The sequence below is a fragment of the Schistocerca gregaria genome, chromosome X (genome assembly GCF_023897955.1).
Source record: "Schistocerca gregaria isolate iqSchGreg1 chromosome X, iqSchGreg1.2, whole genome shotgun sequence".
Taxonomy (NCBI): Eukaryota; Metazoa; Arthropoda; class Insecta; order Orthoptera; family Acrididae; genus Schistocerca; species Schistocerca gregaria.
This window is the reverse complement of record NC_064931.1, coordinates 508466652-508492114: the sequence shown is the minus strand read 5'-3', so window position 1 is coordinate 508492114 and position 25463 is coordinate 508466652. Positions and strand designations below refer to the sequence as shown.

Sequence of the window (25463 nt, the reverse complement as noted above, 5' to 3'; positions counted from 1 at the left end):
TTTTTGCTTTAGCTGCCAACAGGACTTTGCATTCTACATTTCAGTAAGTACTTAGGTTTATGACAAATAACTACTACTTTCAGTTTTCAGTTTTACCCAACTGGTGATATCAAGCCTTATATGAGTCCCCTATGTTTTCAGGAGTTCTCCATGCTCCAGCTCGTTTAGTACATATGTTCTTACAGTTCACCTTCCTCTCTAAGTATAGAGACAGAGGATAGAAGTAAACTATGTTGACAGCTATAAAATATGCAACATCAGAACCTAAATGTAATAGTATTATGCTAAGAGTGGATATAAATGGAGTGTACACAGTAGATAGAATCAATTACACCTGAGTTCCCAAGAAATATATTAAATACCAAGAGAGAAAAGTTAATTAATGATATAGATGGCTAAAAAGATGGAAACGACATCCTATTGGTGTAGAATGTTGATGAAGAGGTCTCATGAAACAAAGTTAAGAGAGAAGGTAAAAAAGGAATGAAAATAAAAATCAACCTTCATTCTACTAAATTTTTAGTGCAGGTAGAAAACATCTGCATTCCTTGAGATTTGAAGATAGAAGCCATAAGCTTACTATCAATTTGTTAATGAGCACACCTTCTAAAATAACACTGTTGTTACAAGTACATAAAATTTGCCTGCACTCATTCATTCTTATTAAGTATTTTATTTGGTCATTCCACAAGAATAAAGATTGTCTTATCAATAGTTAGCACCCAGCTAGCTAGAACAAATCACAGGATGCCACTTAAGAAAAATAATTCAGGTTTTGATAGATAAAGGATAATGATATGAATCAGTGGTCATCTAAAATCATACACTGACATTAAAAATAAGAGTAGACAATGTAAACAAATACATATAAAATCTATTTAATGAGCAAAAACAATATTTTACAAAGAAACACATTATAGACATACGGGTATAAGAACACATACTCATAAACAGTTCAGCGATATTGTATAACAGCTATTACAATAAATATACATTATCATCTAAGATATATAACAACCATTCAGCATCAGGATGCTCACAGCAAGTTTGAAACAGAAATATAAAAGATTGTTCCTTTCACACCCTGCCTTATTTGTGCTTCAGATTTTACAAACTTGTATCATCAATGTACCTTACCCAAAATTTTATATTTTACATCTGTATCTGCATTACATGAGGTCTCTTTCACAACACTGATTGACTGAATTACAGCAAATGCTAAGCAGATTACTGTTCTCACACACAGTGACTACACATTAGAGGAGTTCTTTTTTATATATAACTGAACAGTTGAGTATAGTAGATGATATACAGATTTCATATGTACATAAAACTGTCATGTGTCAATGTTATTAAGCAGAAGTGAGACATCTTTTAATAACTGCTTGCATTTGTTTCAGTCACTGTCCGTCTCAGAAACTGTTGCATATGTAGCCTATTACAAAATATAATTAACAAAAAGTAAACCTTTCAAAGTATGTACACAGGAAAGAACTAAACAGTTATAGATTGACCAATTGAAGCGTATGCCTGGTGGTGAACAGCACTCAGCCATGGCAAGTGAGGGGGAACTATTCAGCTACTCACCACAACTGGAAAATGGAGCAGTTGGTATTATTCTCCTCTAAAATGTCCTATAATTATTGAAATGAGTGGAGAAAGTAGTACATTGACAAGAAATGGCAAAAGATGTGGGTGCAACAATATTAAACTGAACTTGTTGCTTCACTCTTTGTTTTTTTGTGTGTATATAGTCTAATTGTTGAGCACAATAAACTTAACAGCCCACACAACCCACTCTAGCAATACTTAGCTATAAAAAAAATCTGCCACTCTCTCTCCAGGTCCACACCATGTTTAGTTGAGCTGCACCACAATTTAGCTGAATCTTGTTTCAGAGCAATATACATTGCACAATAATCTTTTTGGGGATTGGCCAATATATATACATAGTTCACATTTCTGCACCTCATATCCTTCAACAGTTCAGTATGAACTGAGAGTTTTGATATTATTATCTAAAGAGTGAATAATGCAAAAGCAAGGAAAAAGTAGAATAGTCAGCAAAGTTTATTGATCTGAAACATTTATGGCAATAATAATAATAATAATAATAATAAAATAATAATAACACACCAATACTTATTTATGGCAATGTAACATTTCTGACAGCAGATGACAGGCAAAATTTGATAACTGCCATATGTCTGTGACTGATGCAAATTTTTAATATTCAGCTGTACATCACATTATAATTTAGATCTGACTAGACTTTAACTTATCATAAAAAATATACAGTGATAAAAACAAATATAATTATGAACTGACAATTTGACAGAAACTCAATTGAGTTTTTTTGTTATGGCTCTTGTTTATAACAAATCTGCAACTGATGTATGGTATTAACTTGACATGAGAATACACACATTCACATATAAAATCATGCTATGAATACCATGGGCTTCCAAAAACTGTAAAAATAGCTTTACTCCTTTTAAACCCTTATTGTCTGCCATTATGTGGGTTAATAAAGAGGGACTGTGTTCAGAATACACGTATTTGATTTAATGCCCACAGAATGTTGTAGATAAAACACTTTTTTTTGTTTACATCCACAGCAGTATAGAGGAACACTTCAGTTGTTCACTGTCTCCTGCTCATCATCACTTACAGTTGATAATGAGCAGTTACATGTCTGTTTTCCTAAAATGAAAACAGCACTAAATCAGTACTTCATCAGTTTGTACCATTTGCTAAAGACTTATTTGCAACTGTACGTAAGTGAATATCTGTTGATGCATTGATGTAATAGTCAGATGCTTGATTCTTGGAGTAGCCATTTGTTACAGCATGTCCATTGCTGACAGATGTGTGATTGATTTTGGTTTCATTCTGTAAGAAAAGGATATTCTGTGATTAGTTCAAAATACACCTTGTTGCAAAATCATAAGTTGTCAACAATAAGAGGAATTCTTATAAATAAATTTATTAAGTGGCGCTACAACCAAATGAAGAGGAAACTGTTTAGATGTTACAATAGTTCTAACAGAGCCAAAAAAAGCATAGCGACAGTTCGATTATTCCTGACGTCTAACAGTGTTTCATTGGGCTTTGGTTTTGACTCATTTTTCAGCCAGTCTGATTGATATTATTGTCAAATACAGTAGATTATAAGTAAAGTTGTCATCAGTCTGAAGATTGTTTTGAACAGCTCAGTGCATTACTAGGCATGGTCTCTTTGGAATAGTATGCCGTTGGCTTCCTCTGAACTTCAAACTGACTTACCTCATCAGTTATACCTCACCAGCTATACCTCAATTAAACATGAATTTCAAATCACAGTGCAATTCTGCCTTTTCACATCAATAAAGATTGACAGAGGTCAAAGCAGTATTAAATGGGAGATTAAAATCCTAGGACTTTGAATCTATAGTATAGCAATTCATCAGTGAGCCACCAAGCCACACACAATAGATTAAATCATCACAAAATGAAAATTTTCTTTGTACTGTATTCAGTCATTCTTTTCTCTGGAATTCAGTATCACTGGTTAATTGAACAGTAAACTGGAATGGGTAGTTATAAAAATAGCCCATATAAATGTTGACAGATGAATCCTGTTAAGACTGAATTATTTCACTTGTCTCACTTTTTAAAAATTTTTATGAACATTGCCCATAAAACATGAAATATTACTTATTGTTTATTTCACTTATAGTTTCCATACATGAGTTCTGTGGTTATTTTGTGATGATATCAAGTTATTAACTACTACATTTACATCTACATGATTGCTCTGTAGTTCATAATTAAGTACCATAATATTGTTGTAGTAGTTTGAGTGTAATATGTGTCATACATTGGAATTCATGTGCAGTTACCACAATAGCCCACATTAATTTAACAAGTGACTGATTTATAAATGAAATATAATTACTCAAAAAGAGAAATCATCATATATTCCACAAAATTCAGTTACTAGAAATATTTCAAGGACATACATCTTCTGAAACTGCACAGCTGCTCACTAACAGGAAAATGAATGCAAATTTATTAAACTGTTTGATCTTAGATTAGTCAGATGAAGACCAAAACTCTCCTGTCATTAATTGGCTTGAATGATAGGAGGGATGGCTGAGAATAGATACTGGTGAGCAGTATACTGATTAATCTCTTACAAATAAAATCAGCATGTCTTTTGTGTTGCACATGACAAGATTCAATAAATGTGAAATGATGGAACAGTTCCTCTTGATGAGAAAACAATGGAGTACATGGAAAATAAGTACACCTATGAACATCAGACTACAAAATTGCAACTCATCATCACTGAAATGATGCAAAAAGGAAGATGTAATCACTGCATCAAAACTGTGGCAGATATCAATAAAAATTATTCATCATACAATGCAGGCTTTTGCTGCTAGTATACGTATCCTCGGTGACTTTTGTTTTATGAGCATTAGGCTATACCCCAATGCATATTTCATGGGCCTAATTCATTGTCTCCTAATGCTGGAGACACATCAGATGGTATAGACTCATATTAAAAATTCAAACTTACACGAGTTCCGTGAGCCAAACTGTTTATGTGTATTAACACAATGGCTGAGTCATGGCATCTTTTGATTAATGCCTAAGATCACAGAGTCACACCTATGAGTCTCTTGGAGATTGTGGTGCAGTAGAATTGGAGCTGTTTGCTTCATTTGCTGCTAAGCATCACAATTTGTCTAATTTCAATCCTTGTTCTTTATTCTAAAGTTATTTTTATTATTTTTTTCAATATGGCCTCTCTGTACATCTTAGCTGGGTAATAGTTGTATTTTAATAAAACTGTAGTATTGAACAAATGAAGTTGGTGGTACTCTGGTCCCAGAGTATGATCTGCTACTGCAAATTTATCCATGTTTCCCAGGCAAACATTACTCTTGTATTCTTTAAGTCACATGATAATGGTTCTTTTTGTAGATCCTATGTATACTTGACTTCATGTGCAAGGGATTTTGTGTACTCCTACTGTTGCAGGCAACAGGTATAGGTACCTTGCTGTGTTAAAATATTTTTGCACTTTTCTTATTGGTTTAAGCACTATCAGTACCATGTCTTTTTAGTAATCTGCTGAGGCAGATTACTAAATGGGAGGAAAATTTTCCCTTTAGTTGGTTTTGTTTCTTCACCTGAAGCTCCAGATCTTTTCGGAGGCAGTGCCTTATTTATCTCTTTGCAGAGTAGCAGTTTCTTTTGAAAGTAGTTTTTAAATGATTGAACTTTTTCTCTAAGTATTGTGGTTCACAGAATCTTATAGGCCAGTCCACGAATGTTTTAATAATTCCTCTTTTGTGCTTGGGATGGTGACTGGAATTTTTGTGACAATATCTATCCATATGAGTAGGCTTTGTGCTCTAAAAGTTCTGTCACATTTTTTAAGTACCTGGGTATACAAAACTGAATTTGAACCTTCTTTCACACTGTAGTTATAAAGAGATAAAGATAAGAGATTTTTTACTGCAGAGGATGAAAAATTGAGGATATTAGTTTTGGGTGATAATTTGGTAGCCATACAATTTAAGCACGTAGCTCAAAGAATAAGCAAAAATGCATTACAAAGATGGTCAAAATTACTCTCTCAAATAAGGATAATCTGCGGAGAATCAAAAACTGAGGAACTGTAAATTAAAGTCTAATAGAAAATAACCAACGTTGACAAATTTGATTCCAAAATGAACCAATGTGCACCGTGACTGTAGATTAATTAAGGAAGAATAGGAATACAGCAATCAGTCATAATCCTACTGGTTTCTTACTATACTTGTATACTCAGATTTCAATTACAAATAGCCATCTTCAGTGTATTTGAGTGAGTTACCATCCAACAAACTCTAAACAGTATGTCACCTTAAGTCACATGCTAATGCTTCTTTTTGTAGATCCTATGTATTCTTGACTGCATGTGCAAGTGATTTTGTGTACACCAAATGTGGAAAAAAATTCATAAGATGACATGTACTGTAGTGAGTTCGTTGGATGATAGCTCACTCAAAAGCACTGAATATGGCTATTTATAGTTAAAATCTGGATATGTAAGAATAATACAAAACAGTGGGATTGCCACTGACTGCTGTGTTCCTATTCTGTCTTAAAAGAAAATACTGAATTCATTCCACCTGAAAAAGTTTGTAGCACACTAAGAGACAAGAAGAAAATACAAAAACTGAGGGAATTTAAAGTGAAAGGAGAGGAATAAAATCAAAGCAAATTGCAAAATAGTATAAAGAAAATGGAAAAGAGAAAATCATCAAACTGAAATAGATTGTAGTGCAGAAGCAATGAAAAATGAAATAGAAGTTCTCTGCATATAAAAGCGCAATGCTGGATATTACAGTCAGCAGAAGACATCTGCATATTTTGGTTGAAAGTAGATGACCTATGGAGAATGTACAAATGCAATGACTACATTATATGATAATATTTTGTTACCAGAAAGCAAAATTAAGGAAAATATGTTCTCAAAATCAACCCTAGAAAGGAAACAATGAATTCAAATCTCCTTGTAAATGAAATTACAGAAGATTTTCCCCCTGTTGCGAAATATAAATGATCTGTCCTTCCTTTTCAACCTTCCCTTTCCCCACCCCCTCACCCTCTGAGACTTCCATTTCCCTCCCACAGGAAATAACTGTTGGTTCTGAAAGTTAGATAGTGTGTCACTGCTACTTTTATATGTGACTATTGGTAGTACTACACATTTTGCATCCAAAGGTAAGCACTGGCAAGCAATTGTGTTTCATAATTCATTACTTTTCTCTGGTGAATTTTCCTTTGATACAATTTACAGTTGAATTCAGAAAACAACTTAAAACATCATAATCTTACTCCAGGATCCTTCTCTGAGACTGCTGACTCTCAGATATAACAGTTCAGTATTGTTGCAAATTAGCTTGAAACTCCTGTGAGCTAATGAATATGTTGCTATAAGTCTACATTTAACTATATGAGTAACATAGGAGAAATTATAAAATCAGAAGAATTTGAAAACAGCATGATAGTGTTAACTACTGCAACATAACAAATTTGTGTCAGGCTGTAAATTTGTGTGTTTCTCTAAATTGAAAAAAAAAAAAAAATGCATATGGCTTATAGGGGACAGTCAAATGAAAACAAGATAGATGGTGAAAAATGTTGGTAGACTGTTTATTATTTAAAAAGTAATCACCATAACAGTTAATACATTTATCTTACTTTGAGATAAGATGGTCAACACCTTCATGAAAAAATGTGTGCAATTGCCTACAGAACCATGATTGCACCCAGGCATACACCTCTTCATCTGAAGCAAATTGACGGCAATGAATGTCTTTCTTAAAGGCTCCAAATATATGGAAATCACATGGTGAGAAACTTGGACTGTGTGGAGGATGTGTAAGGGCTTACGAGTGAAACTTCCACAGTATAGTCAAAACAACTTGCCAACAAAATGCCTGTCCACATGTTCATCTATATCTGCATCTGCTTCTATGTCAATACGTCACAAGCCACTTGACAGTGTGTGCTGGAGGGTACTTCTGGTACCACTAACTGGTCCCCCATTCCCTGTTCCACTTGTGATTGGTGAGTGGGAAGAGTGATCATTGGTAAGTCTTTTCATTTTTGTCAGAACGTAAACTGATTTTGTGACATATTACAAGTTCCTAATCGGGAGCAAATTATTTAGTCTCACCTGAGTGCTTTGGTAGTTCAGTTTTTTAATCTCTGCACGTGAATTTGATTTACTTGGCACAGTTCTCCATGCATACAGTAGAGTTCTGTAGTGGATATCGATTGTCCTTGTTTGTCTGTGTACTGTAGTTTCCCACAGTCTTTAGTAAGGATAGGGGCTGTGATTGCTGTGTGTGGATACGAGGTGAGTTGGTGACTCTTCGCTCTCAGCTCCAGGCTGTGATGGCTTCAGTTACACAGCTTGAAACTGCAATGGATGGGCATCATTGTTGTGGGCCAGTCATGGGGATCCAATGGACATCCAGCACATCTGAGTTCACTGATCAGTCCACACCAGTGGCCAGCACAGTTACTGCTCACACTGAGGTTGACCCCTCACCCATTGTTGAGTGGGATGTCACCTCGGAGTGTGGAAGGCAACGAAGGACTTCCCAAGGAGCTGAATGTAAGACCTCCCCAATTCCCAGTTAGTCTGACAAACAGACTCCAGGCACAAGACATTTTCCCACAGTCAGATGCAGTTGCTTGTCCTGTTTCAGAGGAAACATCTCAGCCTGAAAGATTCAGACAATCACAGAGGGTAGGACTATTGTTAGTTGTGAGCTCCAAAGTTAGGCACATTATGGTTCCCCTTAGGGACTTGGCTGCCAAGGCAGGGAAGAAATCCAATGTGCACTCCATGTGCATTCTGATAGGATTTGTTCCAGACCTGAAACTGGTCCTTCTGCATGCACTGAAGAGCACAGCAGTGGTGGCTCACATCCGTGATGTGAGTTGCTTTGGACTGGAAGAGATTCTCTCTGGTTTCGAGCAGCTAACAGAATTGGTAAAGGCTACCAGTCTTGCTTGCAAAATGAAAGCAGAGCTCACCATTTGCAGCATAGTTGACAGGAATGATTGCCGACTTCTGGTAGAGAACTGAGTGTATTGTCTAAATCAGAGGCTCAGCTGGTTCTGCAGTCATGTAGCTGAAGGCTCCTTGACTTTTGCCACAGGGTGGTTGGGTTTCTGGTCAGCTGAGTAGGTCAGGAGTCCACTACATGCTTTGTGGCATAGACTGGGCAGTTTTTTTAGGTTAGAGCATCTTGGGAAAACACAAAAAGAACTTCATTCTCAAAAGGCACAGGTTGTACACATGAAGAACATAGAGCCAGGAGCTATCGGTATCTGTTATAAACTGTCACAGCTGTGCTGGGAAAGTACCAGAGCTCCAAGTGCTAATAGAAAGCACTGATTCTCAAATTGTTATGGGCACCAGGAGCTAGTTAAAGCTGGAGATAAGTTCATCCAAATTTTTTGCGAAGAACCTAACAGTGTTCAGCCAGAATAGGTTAAGCAAAGATTGGAGTGGCATGTTTGTTGCTATTACAAGTAGTCTATCTCATAGCAAAATTTAAGTAGATAGTTCCTGTGAGTTAGTATGGGCAGAGGTCATTCTTGGTAACTGGAATAAAATAATACTTGGATCCTTTTACTGACCTCCCAAACCAGATGATAAAAATTGTGGAAAGGTTCAAAGAAAACTTGGGTTTAATTTCAAACACATACCTGACCCGTACAATTCTAGTTGGTGGTGACTTTAATTTACCCTCAATATGTTGGTGAAAATACATGTTTAAATCTGCAAGTACACAGAAAACATCTTCTGAAGTTGTGCTAAACGCATTCTCTGAAAATTATTTCAAGCAGTTTGCTCATGAGCTCATGTGAATAGTAAATGGTTGTGAGAATACACTTGACCTCTTAGGAATGATAATCCTAAGCTAATAACGAGCATCAAAATGGAAACAGGGATTAGTTAACACAGGGTTGTTGTAGCATGATTTAATATTTTAACCCCCAAATCCTCCAAAAATAAACAAAAATATACCTATTCAATAAAATCAGATAAAAATTCAATTGATACCTCCCTGAGAGACAATCTCCACTGCCTCACAATTAACAATGTAAGCATAGGCTAGATGCAGCTTCAATTCAAAGAAACAGAATTGAGAGCAATTGAGAGAGTTATACCAAGCAAATTAACAAATGACAGAACTAACGCCTTATGGTACATAAAACCGGTCAGAACACTGTTGCAAACCAATGAAAAAAAGCATGCCAAATTCAAAGATTGGCGATATTTTGCAGAAGCTCAAAATTTAACACAGATGTCAATGCAAGATACTTATAATAGCTTCCACACCAAAAATTTGTCTTGTAACCTGGCAGAAAATCCTATAAAATTCTGGTCATATGTAATATGTGCTAGTGGCAAGACACATTGCCTTCTCTGTGTAAAAGCAATGGAAATACTAATGACGACAGTGCAGCCAAAGCAGACTTACAAAATACAGCCTTACCAAATTCCTTCACCAAAGAAGATGATGTAAATATTTCAGAATTTGAATCAAGAAAGCTGCCATTATGAATAACTTAGAAGTAAATATCCTCAGAGTAGTGAAGCAACTTAAACCACTTAATAAAAGTAAGTCTTATGGTTCAGACTGTATATCAGTTAGTTACTTTCAGGGTATGCTGATGCAGTAGCTCCATACTTAACAGTAGCAACCCCCCCCCCCCCCCCCCCCAACTCGATATGTTCAAGGAAATATAAGACATGTTACTTGGTCTTTTGTGTGCCGAAGTGCAGTGCCACACCTATTCACACAGCATTCTTCTATCGCACATCACTTTATTTTGCTCTGTGGAATTAAAACATATACATTTTGTAATGGAAGCCATCAGACCCATATTCAGGGCAGTGGAAATTAAAATGTTCTATGGTGCCTCTCCTGTTCCCAGTTGGCTGGTTTGACACCCTACACCCCCTTAAAAAAACTCGCAATTAATATTGGGTGGAATTATTTGTGACCAAGAGAATAAGAACTCTTCAGAAAACTTACACTGTTTATTGCCTGTTAGCTAATAACACTCTCTTTTGTGTGACATATAATTAACTATAGGAAACATAAAACCAGACTGCAAAGTGGGCAAACCATGTTCAATGCTCTCTTGCTTTTTTTTTTTTTTTTTTTTTTTTTGCTCCCTGTATTCAAATTTGTGTCTGTGTCATGGTATAATGTCCGTTTGCAGCAGTGAGGTGTAAGGAAGGGACCTACAATGAAATTCAATTCTGCACAACTACTCTATTAGCAGCTGAAAGAAAGTGGCTTTCGAATGGGCACCAAAAGCCTTTGATGACAAGGAGACAATTCAACCGAATCCTTCACCAGAAAACACATCTGGTGGGTCATACATAGCATTACTGACTGTATGTGTTTCATATGATAGGATCTAATTTGTACACCTGGTGAGTGAGTGAGATATGCCTCCCTGCCCAGTTTAGGTGTTTTTATGAATGTGAATGTGATCTCTCCCAAGGAAATGATGAGAACATAATAGTTTGCCACATAAGCTGCAGATAACGAATGCAACAATTTCATAACCACACAATTTCTCTGTGCTCTGTCAAAACATATGTTTTAGTGTTTTTGAAGTTGCACTGAGTTTTGGGAGTTTTCTCTTGAATTCCTTTGTTAACATACACTCCTGGAAATGGAAAAAAGAACACATTGACACCGGTGTGTCAGACCCACCATACTTGCTCCGGACACTGCGAGAGGGCTGTACAAGCAATGATCACACGCACGGCACAGCGGACATACCAGGAACCGCGGTGTTGGCCGTCGAATGGCGCTAGCTGCGCAGCATTTCTGCATCGCCGCCGTCAGTGTCAGCCAGTTTGCCGTGGCATACGGAGCTCCATCGCAGTCTTTAACACTGGTAGCATGCCGCGACAGCGTGGACATGAACCGTATGTGCAGTTGACGGACTTTGAGCGAGGGCGTATAGTGAGCATGCGGGAGGCCGGGTGGACATACCGCCGAATTACTCAACACGTGGGGCGTGAGGTCTCCACAGTACATTGATGTTGTCGCCAGTGGTCGGCGGAAGGTGCACGTGCCCGTCGACCTGGGACCGGACCGCAGCGACGCACGGATGCACGCCAAGACCATAGGATCCTACGTAGTGCCGTAGGGGACCGCACCGCCACTTCCCAGCAAATAAGGGACACTGTTGCTCCTGGGGTATCGGCGAGGACCATTCACAACCGTCTCCATGAAGCTGGGCTACGGTCCCGCACACCGTTAGGCCGTCTTCCGCTCACGCCCCAACAACGTGCAGCCCGCCTCCAGTGGTGTCGCAACAGGCGTGAATGGAGGGACGAATGGAGACGTGTCATCTTCAGCGATGAGAGTCGCTTCTGCCTTGGTGCCAATGATGGTCATATGCGTGTTTGGCGCCGTGCAGGTGAGCGACACAATCAGGACTGCATACGACTGCATTTTATTGGCAGAATGCTTAAAAAATGTAACAGATCTACTAAAGAGACTGCCTACACTACGCTTGTCCATCCACAATTTTTGATGAACCCCCTACCAAGCAATTAAGTGTGATTCATGGAGTATAAATATATGTAGATGTAGAAGTAAATAAAATAGAAAGAAACTTCCACATGGGAAAAATATATTAAAAACAAAGATTCCAAGACTTACCAAGCGGGAAAGCGCCGGTAGATAGGCACAGTGAATAAAACACAGACACAGAATTTCGAGCTTTCGCAACCAGCGGTTGCTTCGTCAGGAAAGAGGGAAGGAAAAGGAAAGATGAAAAGATGTGGGTTTTAAGGGAGAGGGTAAGGAGTCATTCCAATCCCGGGAGCGGACAGACTTACCTTAGGGGGAAAAAAGGATAGGTATATACTCACGAACACACACACACACACACACACACACACACACACACACACACACACACACACACACATATCCATCCATACATACACAGACACAAGCAGGCATATTTAAAGGCAAAAAAAAAATTGCCTTTAAATATGCCTGCTTGTGTCTGTGTATGTATGGATGGATATATGTGTGTGTGTGTGTGTGTGTGTGTGTGTGTGTGTGTGCGCGTGAGTATATACCTATCCTTTTTTCCCCTTAAGGTAAGTCTTTCCGATCCCAGGATTGGAATGACTCCTTACCCTCTCCCTTAAAACCCACATCCTTTCATCTTTCCTTTTCCTTCCCCCTTTCCTGACGAAGCAGTCACCGGTTGTGAAAGCTCGAAATTCTGTGTGTGTGTTTTATTCACTGTGCCTATCTACCAGCGCTTTCCCGCTTGGTAAGTCTTGGAATCTTTGTTTTTAATATATGTAGATGTAGATGCAGACGAAGCCTCTGTATTAGCTCTAATTTCTAAAATGTTTTCTTTGTGGTCATTTTGTGGGAGGAAGTAATATGTTGTCCGACTCTTCTCAGAAAGCACACTCTCAAAATTTCAACAGGAACTCTTTCTGTGATGCACAACGCTTCTCTTGTAGTATCTACCACTGGAGTTTGTCAATGATTTCTGTAATGCTCTCATGCTGACAAAATGATCCTGTGATGAAATGTGCCACTCTTTGTTGGATCTTCTTTATCTCTTTTATCAGTACTACCTGGTAGGCATCCCAGGCTTATTTATGAACAGTACTCAAGAATCAATTAAGCAAACACATTATAAGCCATTTCTTTTGTGGATGAGTTACATTATCTTAAGATTCTGAGCATTAAATGTCTAACAGTATACCCCACCAAAATATTCAGTGTGTAAAAAACAAAGTGCAACAGCTGGAAGTCGAGTTACAAATCTTAGACAGCGCTGTTATCTGTATTACAAAGCACTGGTGTAAAGAAAGTGAAATCTTATATATTAATTTACCCTCATATGTACAAGCATGTTCTTATTGCAGAAACACAATGAAAGGTGGAGGATCATGTATTTATGTTAAGAATGGCATTGAATTTAAAGTCAGAAATGATATTATCATGCTAAGTGTAGACAAAAACTTTGAAGTGTCAGCAATAAAGACAGTTGCTATAAATATGCCCAAGAAACTAACTATATTATGTGTATATCATTCTCCCAGTGGTAATTTAGAGATATTATTTTCAAAACTTATACAAAGCCTACAACTAGCATTGACTCTGAAATGTAGTATCCTTTTGTGTGGTGACTTTAACATAAATAAAACTAAAACAGATGGCACCAGTAACACATTTGTGAATATCCTACATAGTTTTGGTATATCATCACTAGTCAACTGTGCAACAAGAATAACCAGACATCCATCATCTACCATTGACCATGTAGCTACAGATGTAGGCAGAGAAAACTGTGATGTACTTGTCAAAAATCTGGGACTGTCTGACCATCTATGTCAGATTATAACAGTAAAAGCTTGTGTAAAAAAAGAATCAAAACTGCATGTATATAAAAGAGTCTACTCTCCATCAGCTTTGCAAGAGTTTTCCTTAAAGTTAGCATGTGAAAGTTGGGAAGGAGTATACATAGAAACTAAAGTGAATAGCAAGTTCTCCAATTTTATGTTTGAGTTTAAATTAAAATTTGAAGAAACATTCCCCAAAGCATTAATTCCCATTGGAACATACACCAACAATAAATGGATTACTAAAGGAATTAGAAAAAGTGCTCAAACTTGTAAATACCTAAACTCCATTAAAAAGGACAATAGTGATCCAGTTTTTTTGCACTACTACAAAAACTACAAAAGGATCTACAAGAAGGTACTTAACACTGCAAAAAAAATCAGCCCATGATAGTTTCATAAATTTATCCATCAATAAAAATAAAGCAACATGGGCTGTAGTGAAACAAGAAACAGGAACTGTGAAGCAGAGAGGTACAAACACACAAATCAGGAATAAGGAAAACTTAGAAAGTAACCCAAAAGAATTAGCAAATTATGTGAATACCTACTTTAGCAGCATTGCAATGAACTTACAGAAAAAGTTTCCAAAAGGTGCTAATCAATCAATACAGAAGCATATAGCAAACTCAATGGTATTGCTTCCAACTAGTGAGGAGGAAGTATGCAATGTTGTAAGGCAATTAAAGAACAAAAACTCAGCAGGTTTAGATGAAATCCCAATGTGTGTGCTGAAAAAATACATAAACAGTATCAAAGCTCCAATAACAGAAATCATAAATGAATCCTTCAAAACCGGTTGCTTCCCGGACTATCTGAAGCATGTTAAAATTTTACCAGTTCACAAGAAAGGTGATGTACAAAACGTTAAGAACTACAGACCAATAGCCCTATTGTCATGCTTTTCCAAAGTGATAGAAACAATAATGAAAAACAGGCTTTTGAGCTATCTAAGTAAATTCAACCTCCTCTGCAATGACCAACATGGTTTCAGGCCTGGTAGAGGTACAGAATCTGCAATAGCATAATTTACAAAAGCAGTTTTAGAAGCACTAGATGAGAACAGCTATGTAACTGGCCTTTTCCTAGACCTGTATAAGGAATTTGATACAGTTGACCACCAGAAGCTGTTGCATAAATTAGAGACACTAGGAGTAAGGGGAGTGGTTCTCAAATGGTTTCGTCCACATCTAGAAAACTGAGTACAGTCAGTAGAGATTACACATGTCTCCAGTGGATCAAAGTACAATAATAAACATATATCTGATCCACAATATATCAATACTGAGGTCCCTCAAGGAAGTGTACTAGGCCCTGTATCATTTCTGGTGTATATAAATGATTTCCCACAACATATCAGCCATGGAGAGAAGATACTGTTTGAAGATGACAGCAACATAGTAATCACCAGTAAGACACCAGCACAGATGTTGGAAAATTCTACTGAAGTGCTGAAGGATGTTCACAAATGGTCCCAGGAAAACAAAGTACCTCTCAACGTAAAGAAAACAAATGCAATATGCTTTAGAATGAACAGAAAACAGAGCCCCTTAAATTTAAAACTAGATAATATCTCCACAGATGATGTACCTACAACAAAATTCATAGGGTTGCACATTGACAGCCAAATGAAGTGGAATGAACATGCTATGAACTCTCAAAAAAGATATCCACAACATGTTATGCACTTGTATCAGCTTGCAGTAGTGAATTTTTGAGAACTGTATACTTTAGTTATGTTCATTCGGTACTCAGTTATGGTATTATTTTGTGGGGAGACAGTGCTCAGAATTTACAAACAGTATTTAAAATGCAAAAGAGAGTAGTAAGAATTATAACAAAAAGCAGTAAACAGACCCACTGCAGACAACTTTTCAAAATGTTAGGAATTCTAACTGTTCCTTGTGAATTTATATTCCAAACCATAGTGTACATCAAGAAAAATATAAAAAATTATAGCACAAATAGCAGTTTTCATAACTATAAGAACAAGTCACTGTCTTCACCTAGACAGGAAGAATAAATATAAGATTCAAAATAGCTTCTTGTATGAAGGTGTAAAACTGTACAATAAACTGCTGCAGAAAATAAAAGAAGCAAATAACGTGTAGTGCTTTAGGAAAAATCTTAAATTGGTTTTGCAGGAACACTGCTTTTACACTATAAGTGAATTCCTTAGTACAAAATGATTGTAAATAGCTTTTGTTTCACAACATTTTGATATGGAGCAAAAATGATTGTAAATAACTTATATGTCACTATGTTTAACTACATGTAACAATAAATATATGAATGTATGCAACTGACAACATCCAAACACTTTAAAATGTCCACAGATGGATAAATAAATAAATTAACCTCAGTTGGCAATGTTGTTTTGACTACATTGCAGAAGGTTTGCTGGACAGCCCTAACACATCCTCAATACAGTCCCATTCTCTTGCCATGAGGTTCCATATTTCTAGAGCCCAGAAGGAAAATGTTTATGGCCATCAATTTGCTTTGGATGAAGAGGTGCACATTTGCGTAAAATCCTGGCTCCATAGGCAACCACAAACATTTTTCCATGAAGGCAATGACTGTCTTGTCTCACAGTGGGATAAATGTACTAACAACTATGGTGATTACTTTTGAATTAATAAACAGTGTACTTAATTTTTTCTATCTATCTAGTTTTCATTTGACTGCCCCTTATATTATAGGGCTGTATGTGCTGACCATACTGCAGACATTCTAAAGTTTTCTATGGTTTTTGTTCCAGATTTAGTGTTACTATTATTTTTCTTTTCCTTATTAGAATTTTTTTCCTACCTGTGGTTCAGATTTCTCTTCTCTTCGTGATTTGCTCTTGTAAGCTTGATTATAAAAATTCGAAAACAGGAAATAGAACATGACAGCATGCATTCCAATCCACCACACAAATGCCTTAGGATAGTTGCAGTCTATGAACAATAGCTGGAAGGCATGTACCATTATTGCTACAAACTGTACCTGCAAACATAAATATTTGTGGTGTGGCTTCAATTATTTATACATAACAAAGTAACAATATGACAAAAGACATCTTAACTTTCTAAGCAACCCAAAAGTCCTCTAGGGAAAAAAGCTACTGGTATACCTGGTAACAGTAAAACAAAATTAGAGCTAAATATCATTCTGTTCTGAGATAACAAAATACAAAGTGAATGTAAATGTTATTTTGAAATGGGGGAAAAGCAAAACTTACACACACACACACACACACACACACACACACACACACACACACACACACACACATGCGCACTAGAAAGACAGTTACACATTCAACAACTGGCTGCTTCACAATACTGCAAGTCTCAGGGATAAACACATCAATAAGTTAGTGTATGCTGACAATTTTCACTGATTGGTGTCTTTTAGAATAATATTTTGAGAGACTTACATAAGCAAGGAAATCCTTAACCCATATAGCTTTGTCATATGTATAATATGCTGTATTAGTAATAATTATCTCCTAGGCATTTTTAAACAACAATATTATGAAACGGAAAGTTGCTACTCACCATATGGCAGAGATGCTGAGTCACAGATAGGCACAACAAAAAGACTGTCACAAATAAAGCTTTCGGCCCCATTAAGCCCTTTGTCAACAGTACACACACACACACACACACACACACACACACACACACACACACACACACACACACACATATATATATATATAAAGTCATGAGTGTGCACGTGTGTGTGTGTGTGTGTGTGTGTGTGTGTGTGTGTGTGTGTGTGTGTGTGTATTGTTGACGGGCTTAATGGCCGAAAGGTGAGCAGCGACTTTCCTTTTCGTAATATTGTTACATTCCATCCAGGCATTTTAAATAGTTAGACAAGTTAACTACAGTTCCACAGTGGATATATCCTTTAAATAAATTTGTTATAAACAATGCACTGTTTTCAAAATGAATAATAATATCTGTAACTAAGTTACCAAACAATAACTGACTGTACGTGCTCTTCATTGAACCTGACTTTGGTTTGAAAGGGGAGAATTATACTATCACAGAAATTTTCATGACTTTCTCAATGGTTTAAATATGCCCAATGGCTAGCAAAGTCCACTCTAAAAGCAAACCAGTGATGTTCCTTCTTGATAACTCTTTCTTGTATAAAAAAAAATATGCTTTATTTAAACATTTTAAATGGCTCCAAGAAGAAAATGCGATCTTTTATGAAAATGAAAAGTTTCACTCAAACAAAAATATATGGTATATAAAATCTAAATTTCACATGTTAATGTGATACTATAATAACATTTAATTAGCATGATGCAGATTTCCAATTATCATATTACTTTTATATGTGCTTGGAAAGTTGCATGGTCAGCCTCTGTTTAGGCACTGGAATTGAAAGATTAAATGAGGCTGTTTGTAAGCCTTGTCCAACATCTTAACAATTATGCCTTTACATGTTTACAGATAATAGCTTTATTCTCAGAATGTAAAACAGTTTTCTCATTTTATTTGATTTTACTGTGTTTGTTGATTTTTGTATTGTAGAGATTAAGTAGCTTTTATTGCTATTCACTGAATTGGCATCTCCTAACCACTGGCTTTGTTTCAAGTTCTCAGTCAAGAATCTCATAACTGATGTGTTTATGAAAGATGGTGGTATTTAACATTACACAATAAAATTAGGAAAGAGAGAATGGTTCTTCACCCATAGAAAAATGAAAATCATCAAAATACAAAAACAAGAAATAATTATAGTTGGTATAATAAAACTTTCCTTATTGAGAGAATAAGCATTGTAAACCAGTTTTCACTTACCATTTGGAAGGCAGTGAGGTATTTTTTCCACCAAAGGTATTTTTGATATTGTGGGCCCATTGCAGCCAACAAGTAATAAGTATACATAATAATGTGAACAAATGTGTTAACCAGCCCAAAGAAAGTGCTGTGGCCTCCTAGAATTGAAACATAAACAATAAAACATGTCACTATCATGTGGTATACTCCAAAATTTGTGAAGTGCAAGTCAAAATACTGGTCAGGTCTGCTTCACATTCAAAGAGTTAATATGGGTAATTTGTAAATTAAATATAGGGTTAGGTGTTTTACAATAACTTTGTACAGATTTTGGTCAATATTATCTTTTGGTAACCAATTTTATTAAAAAAAGAAAGTTACAATATTTCAGAGATGAAATTAAAAGAAAACTGCTGGCTGTGTACAGGAGAGCAATCTTACTAATTCTTTTAAAAAAATTTCATTTTGACAACTGAAATTGCTGCTGGATTATCTACATTACATTTTTGTGATAGTTTTCAGAATACATAACATTTACAGCTGAAGTGGATATTTGAGGTTTTTATTGAACTGTCAAACAATTTGGGAGAAAAAAGTCCTGATTGCTGACTATATTTTCTTAATCATCTAGTCATACAAGTGTTTTTCGTATTTTGGAATATGTTTTAACTGTCTCTTCACTCTACTCCTTCTCTTCATCTGAGAAGAATTGTCTTCAAAGACTGCCATAGCAGCATCTCCATTTGGAAGGATTTTACCATTTCCTTTATTTTCAGATTAAACTACCTTGAGTTTAATTTCTACCTTCTTATTACACTTGCTGGTAGCCATAAGGTCCTCATAGTTCAGTTTCTCACAATTAGAGTTCAGAAACTCACACACATTCTCTTCAGTAAAATAAATGAAAACCATTTGAGGCATAATGCAATACCTCTTCAGTTTCACTGGTAATTTCACTGACCAGTTTATAATTTGGATACGATTAAGCAACAGCCAATGTGTTTCTGTGCATACCCATCACAAATTTTAGAGTGAAATAATTTAATTGTGCTAGTTACCATCCTAATGTCAAACTGTCACCAATGTGTCCTGATGGTACACTCACCAGCTGAACCAAATGCTACACCAAGCTTAGAAAAATTCCAACATTGTGACAGTAGTACCCTGATCTATGGGTTGTGGTATTCGTCGTGTCTAAGAAGACAATAATGGAAGGTTGATGGCTGTAAATATTATCAACAAGGAGGAGAATTTTGAAAGGAATTATTTATTTCTCAGAACATTTCTTCAACTCATTTGTTGTTCATTATTAAAGTATTTAATGGAAATTAAAGATATCATGCCAATTTTTTACCTTTACTGGACATGCAACCTGTTTCTATTAAATATCTTCAGTATGCTCAAATTTTCTGAATGATAGACCAAATGAGGTTTTAATTTACAACCACCTGAAGTGTTTTCTATGAAAACACAAGTGCATTGATCATTAGTGGTCTTAAAAAGGCTTTAGTTTAGAAATGGTTATATGTATGGTAAGGCATTCATTTCCACAGCAAAAATTAAACCAGTTTCATTCAGATGTGTATCCTTTCTGACACAATGTATTTCAATCTTACTTCAATCTATTTGGTTCCAAGTTATTCTCATGGACTTGCTAACTCATTAGTTTCATATTATGGTAGCCAAACTCTTGCCTGAAGAAAAGAAACCTACTTCTTAGCTACAGCTTGAATTACAACTTCAAAAAGAGGCATCACCAGCAGTTGCTGTGAAGAATCTATTGACTTACCTTTGTTACCATTTGTTTTTAGTGAAATTTAGTCACTCTCATTTCAGTGAAGTAGATTGGACATCGAGCGTTTTTCAATTTATTTGGCATTGTCACTAAAAGTTCTCACTGTAGATTCCATAAGTCCCATAGCACATGGACTCTCTATGCTCACCTTACTCAGAGTGATACAAAACATGTAACCATTTTTTAAGATGACTTCCATACATTCCTTGACATCAAAACATTCACTTGCTATTTTTTCTTGTGTAATTTTGAAAACAGACGCTTTTGCATGCACATGAAAGCCACAAAGCAATGATTTGATGACAATGATAAACAAGCTCATAAAAATGTACAAAAATACAGTATTACTGAAAGTTACTGGCAAATTAAAATTGTGTGCTGGATCAGGACTTGAATGTGGATCCTTTGTTTTCTATGGGCAAGTGATCTATCAACAGAACTATCCAAGTATGACTCATGACCTGATCTCACAGCTTTACTTCCACCAGTACTTTATCTCCTACCTTCCACACTTCACAGAAGTTCTCCTGCATACATTGCAGGCCTTGCAGTCTTGTAAGAAAGAATATTGCAGAGACATGGCTTAGCCACAGCCTGGGGGACTTTTTTCCAGAATTAATTGTCATTCTGCAGTGGAACATGCACTAATTTCAAACCTCCTGGCAGATTAAAACCCTGTGCCAGACTGGGACTTGAATCTGGGACCTTTACCTTTCATGACCAAATATTCTGCTGACTAATCTGTCCAAATATGACTCATTTTTGGAAATATAATGTAAAAGGGTAGAAAAAAAATCTACTCACAAAGTGGTGGCAAGAGAACACACATATAAATGTACTGAAACTTGCAAGTTTTCGGAATGAGTGGCTCCTTCTTCTGGCACAAGGATTGCAGGAAAAGGAAGATGGGTGAAGGAAAGGGACAACTGAGGTTTAGGAAGTGTTTGAAAAAGTTGCCCAGAGCGACAGGTCAGGGGAGACTTATTGGACAAGATGAGAATGGTTTCCTACTCATCCTGTCCTGTAAGTCTCCCCTGACCGCAGTTCTGGCTGACTTTTTCAAACTTTCCTTATTTCCTAAGCCTCACCAGCACTTTTCTTTCAGCCATCTTCCTTCCCTTTCAAACCTTATACCACAGAAGGAGCCACTGGCTATGCAGATTTTAATATCTTTATATGTATGTTCTCCTGCCACCCCTTAGTGAGTAGATTTTTTCAAATATGACTCATGACACACCCTCACAGTTTTTCTTCCACCAGCACATCATCTCCTATGCAGGAAAATTTTTGTATTGTTTAGTAGGTAGGAGAAGAGTTGCTGGTGGAAGTGAAACTGGGAGACTGGGTCATGACTTGTAATTGGATAGCTCAGTTGGTAGAGCACATTCCAGTGAAAGCTGTATGTCCCAGGTCTGAGTTCTTATTTGGCTCCCTTGTTTTAATCTACCAGGAAGTTTCAAATTAGTGGGCATTCTGCTGCAGAATGAAAATTCATTTTGCATACAGCATAATTTTTTGATTTATTGGCAACTAATGAGGCATTTGTTATATTCAGCACACACTTTCAAAATGATTCAAATGGCTCTGAGCACTATGGGACTCAGATGCTGTGGTCATCAGTCCCCTAGACTAAATTATGTGCCCAACTTGATTGGTGTTTTGTACAATACATCTGGCCACAATCTGTTTAAGGTAAATAGTTGTCTAACTATGACCTAATTTTTGTTATGTTTCTTATACATTAATTGTCTTTGCAGTTTCTGAGCATTATACAGAGACTCTTTCTTTCTGTATGTGCTTAGTGTGGTTTAGTTAAATGTAACAGTGAAAATGCAGGTAACAGAAGCACATCCACCAGGGTTTTATTGCATTTCATTTACTCATGCTTATTTACCTGGTGTAAATTTAACTCCAAACCAAACACTCATAGGCATTACTCCATGGTGAATTACATGCAGTGTTGACACATGACTGTTCTTTTTCCGAAGCACAAAAAAGAACTGAAAGAAAAAAGACAAAACAAGTTATTTAAAATTTATTATTCAAGTGAAATTGCAAAGTCAAGAAATATTGTTGTTTAAATGTAAGACTGAAAATTACACAGTGGAAAATAAATAAGACACTTACTGTATCAAAAAATTCTGTGAACTTGGAGAAATAATACCACCAACATGCGTGGACCATCTGCAAGTAAATTCATATTACGGTAAGTTTTCAAATACAAAAGACTGTCTTACAAGTGCCAAACATTTTAAGGCACCTTTTGTACTGATTTGATTCTTATGAACTATGTTTTATACTACATTATACTGTGTTTTATACAACATATTGAGTTAGATTAAATCTTTTTTTTAAGCAATGTTAGTTACATGACAAATAAGCTATGAATTGCATATCAATTATAGAATATGAAATGCTAACATATTGGAACATTTGCAACTAACAAAAAGCCAAGGTTCCAATGGTAAAGGAATTATGCTTTATTTATCAAACTATATGCACAAATGACAGCAATATGGAGTTCTTGGAACATAAAATCACAATAGCAATTGATCTCATGGTCTATTGAAACTGGTAGTTTCATCCATTTTACACCGACTCAACAGCAAAAACATCAGTGGTGGCTAATAATGCATGTCTGCCTTATGTAATCAACCATACTGGCTCTAAATAAAGTGGCAACACAAACTTCCAAAATGTTATAAATAAAATAACTGTTTATTAATCAATTACTGCTTTCATAAATAATTTGTAACTCACACTGAAAATATTATACTCTTTTGTTTATTTATGAGATTAATTTAATCCAAGATAACAGATTAGTGTTCCACTCATTTAAACAGACCATTCCTATAGCCACTATGAGCTGTTCACGTGAAGTAAATAAAATAAACAATGGAGGAAAATGTAAGAGCTAAAATGCATTAATTCAAACCCGCTCTACAATGAAATAGCTTCTTTCCTGTATTGTTATCATACAAGCATACCATGATGACAATAATCACAGATGAATTAAAGTTATTAATAGTTTTTTTCCTACACATCCAACATAATTTCAAGCTGCTGAACTTCAAAGCAGTCTCATTTCAATAATTTGCACCATTTCATAGTTACCAAGAAATATGCGTGTCAGACATTCAGCAACATATTTCATCATTTTCTTCTTATTTTCTGTATGGTCTCTAAGCTACAGATATAGGATTTTCTCATATTTGCTGCATGTTTATGTATTGTGCATTCCAGTTCAAACCTGCAGATAGTTTTTCTGTGATCATTGTTGAAAGCTAGCAACAGCTGTCCAGCTCTCCTCTTTTTATGTGCCCAACTTGATTGGTGTTTTGTACAATACATCTGGCCACAATCTGTTTAAGGTAAATAGTTGTCTAACTATGACCTAATTTTTGTTATGTTTCTTATACATTAATTGCCTTTGCAGTTTCTGAGCATTATACAGAGACTCTTTCTTTCTGTATGTGCTTAGTGTGGTTTAGTTAAATGTGGATTCTTTTTTTTTTCAGGACCCCAACCACTTTGCAGCTTATCATTTACACTATGTGATCAAAAGTATCCAAACATCCCCAAAAACATACGTTTTTCATATTAGGTGCAATGTGTTGCCACCTACTGCCAAGTACTCCACATCAGCGACCTCAGTAGTCATTAGACATTGTGAGACAGCAGACTGGGGCATTCCGCGGAACTCACGGGCTTCAAACGTGGTGAGGTGATTGGGTATCACTTGCGTCATACATCTGTAAGCGAGATTCCATACTCCTAAACATCCCTAGGTCCACTCTTTCCAAAGTGATTGTGAAATGGAAACGTTAAGGGATACATACAGCACAAAGGTGTACAGGCTGACCTTGTCTGTTGACTGACAGAGACCGCTGGCAGTTGAAGATGGTCATAATGTGTAATAGGCAGACATCTACCCAGATGATCACACAGGAACTCCAAACTGCATCAGGATCTACTTCAAGTACTATGACAATTAGGCAGGAGGTGAGAAAACGGGTTTCATGGTTGAGCGGCTGCTTGTAAGCCACACATCATGACAGAAAATGCCAAATGATGCCTCGCTTGGTGTAAGGAGTGTAAAAATTGGATGATTGAACAGTGGAGAAATGTTGTGTGGAGTGATGAACCACAGTACACAATGTGGTGATCCAATGGCAGGGTGTGGGTATAGCAAATTCCTGGTGAATGTCATCTGCAAGCATGTCTAGTGCCACCAGTAAAATTTGGTGGCTGTGGTGTTATGGTGTGGTCATGTTTTTCATGGAGGGGCTTGAACCTCTCGTTGTTTTGAGTGGCATTATCACAGTACAGGCCTACATTGATGTTTTAAGCACCTTCTGGCGTCCCACTGTTGAAGAGCAATTCAGGGATTGTGATTGCACCTTTCAACATGATCAAGCACCTGTTCATAATACATGGCCTGTGGTGGAGTGGTTACATGACAATAATCCCTGTAATGGATTGGCAGGCACAGTGTCCTGACCTGAATCCTACAGAACACCTATGGGATGTTTTGGAACGCTGACTTAATGCAAGGCCTAACTGACCAAAATTGATACCTCTCCTCAGTGCAGCACTCCATGAAGAATGGTCTGCCACTCCCCAAGAAACTTTCCAGCACATGGTTGAAAGCATGGCTGTAAGAGTGGAAGCTGTCATCAAGGCTAAGAGTGGGTCAAGACAACATTCAATTCCAGCATTACTGATGGGGGCCCCTACGAACTTGTAAGTCATATTCAGCCAGGTGTCCGGATACTTTTGATCATATAATGTACATCCAATGCAACACATATTAGTACAGTTATTTACAGTCTTTGACTGATCTTGTATGTTCACTTATTGGAAAATGTACTCATAATTTTCCCATATGTTGTGCCTGCTTTTGGCTTCA

At 36.5% G+C, this 25463-nt stretch overlaps 1 protein-coding gene across 3 annotated transcripts in view; it reads right to left on the bottom strand.

The window, feature by feature from the left end:
* Nucleotides 1–854: 854 nt before the first annotated feature.
* Nucleotides 855–25463, bottom strand: part of LOC126298001 (elongation of very long chain fatty acids protein AAEL008004) — a 282289-nt gene continuing 257680 nt past the window's right edge. For all 3 annotated transcript variants that reach the window (XM_049989319.1, XM_049989320.1, XM_049989318.1), the window contains 5 exons: nt 22682–22738; nt 22449–22554; nt 18781–18917; nt 16784–16963; nt 855–2892 (listed from right to left, as the gene is read on the bottom strand). In XM_049989319.1, the coding sequence (XP_049845276.1) occupies nt 2737–2892; nt 16784–16963; nt 18781–18917; nt 22449–22554; nt 22682–22738 (636 nt within the window). In that variant the 3' untranslated portion in view covers nt 855–2736. The remainder of the gene's footprint in view (nt 2893–16783; nt 16964–18780; nt 18918–22448; nt 22555–22681; nt 22739–25463) is intronic.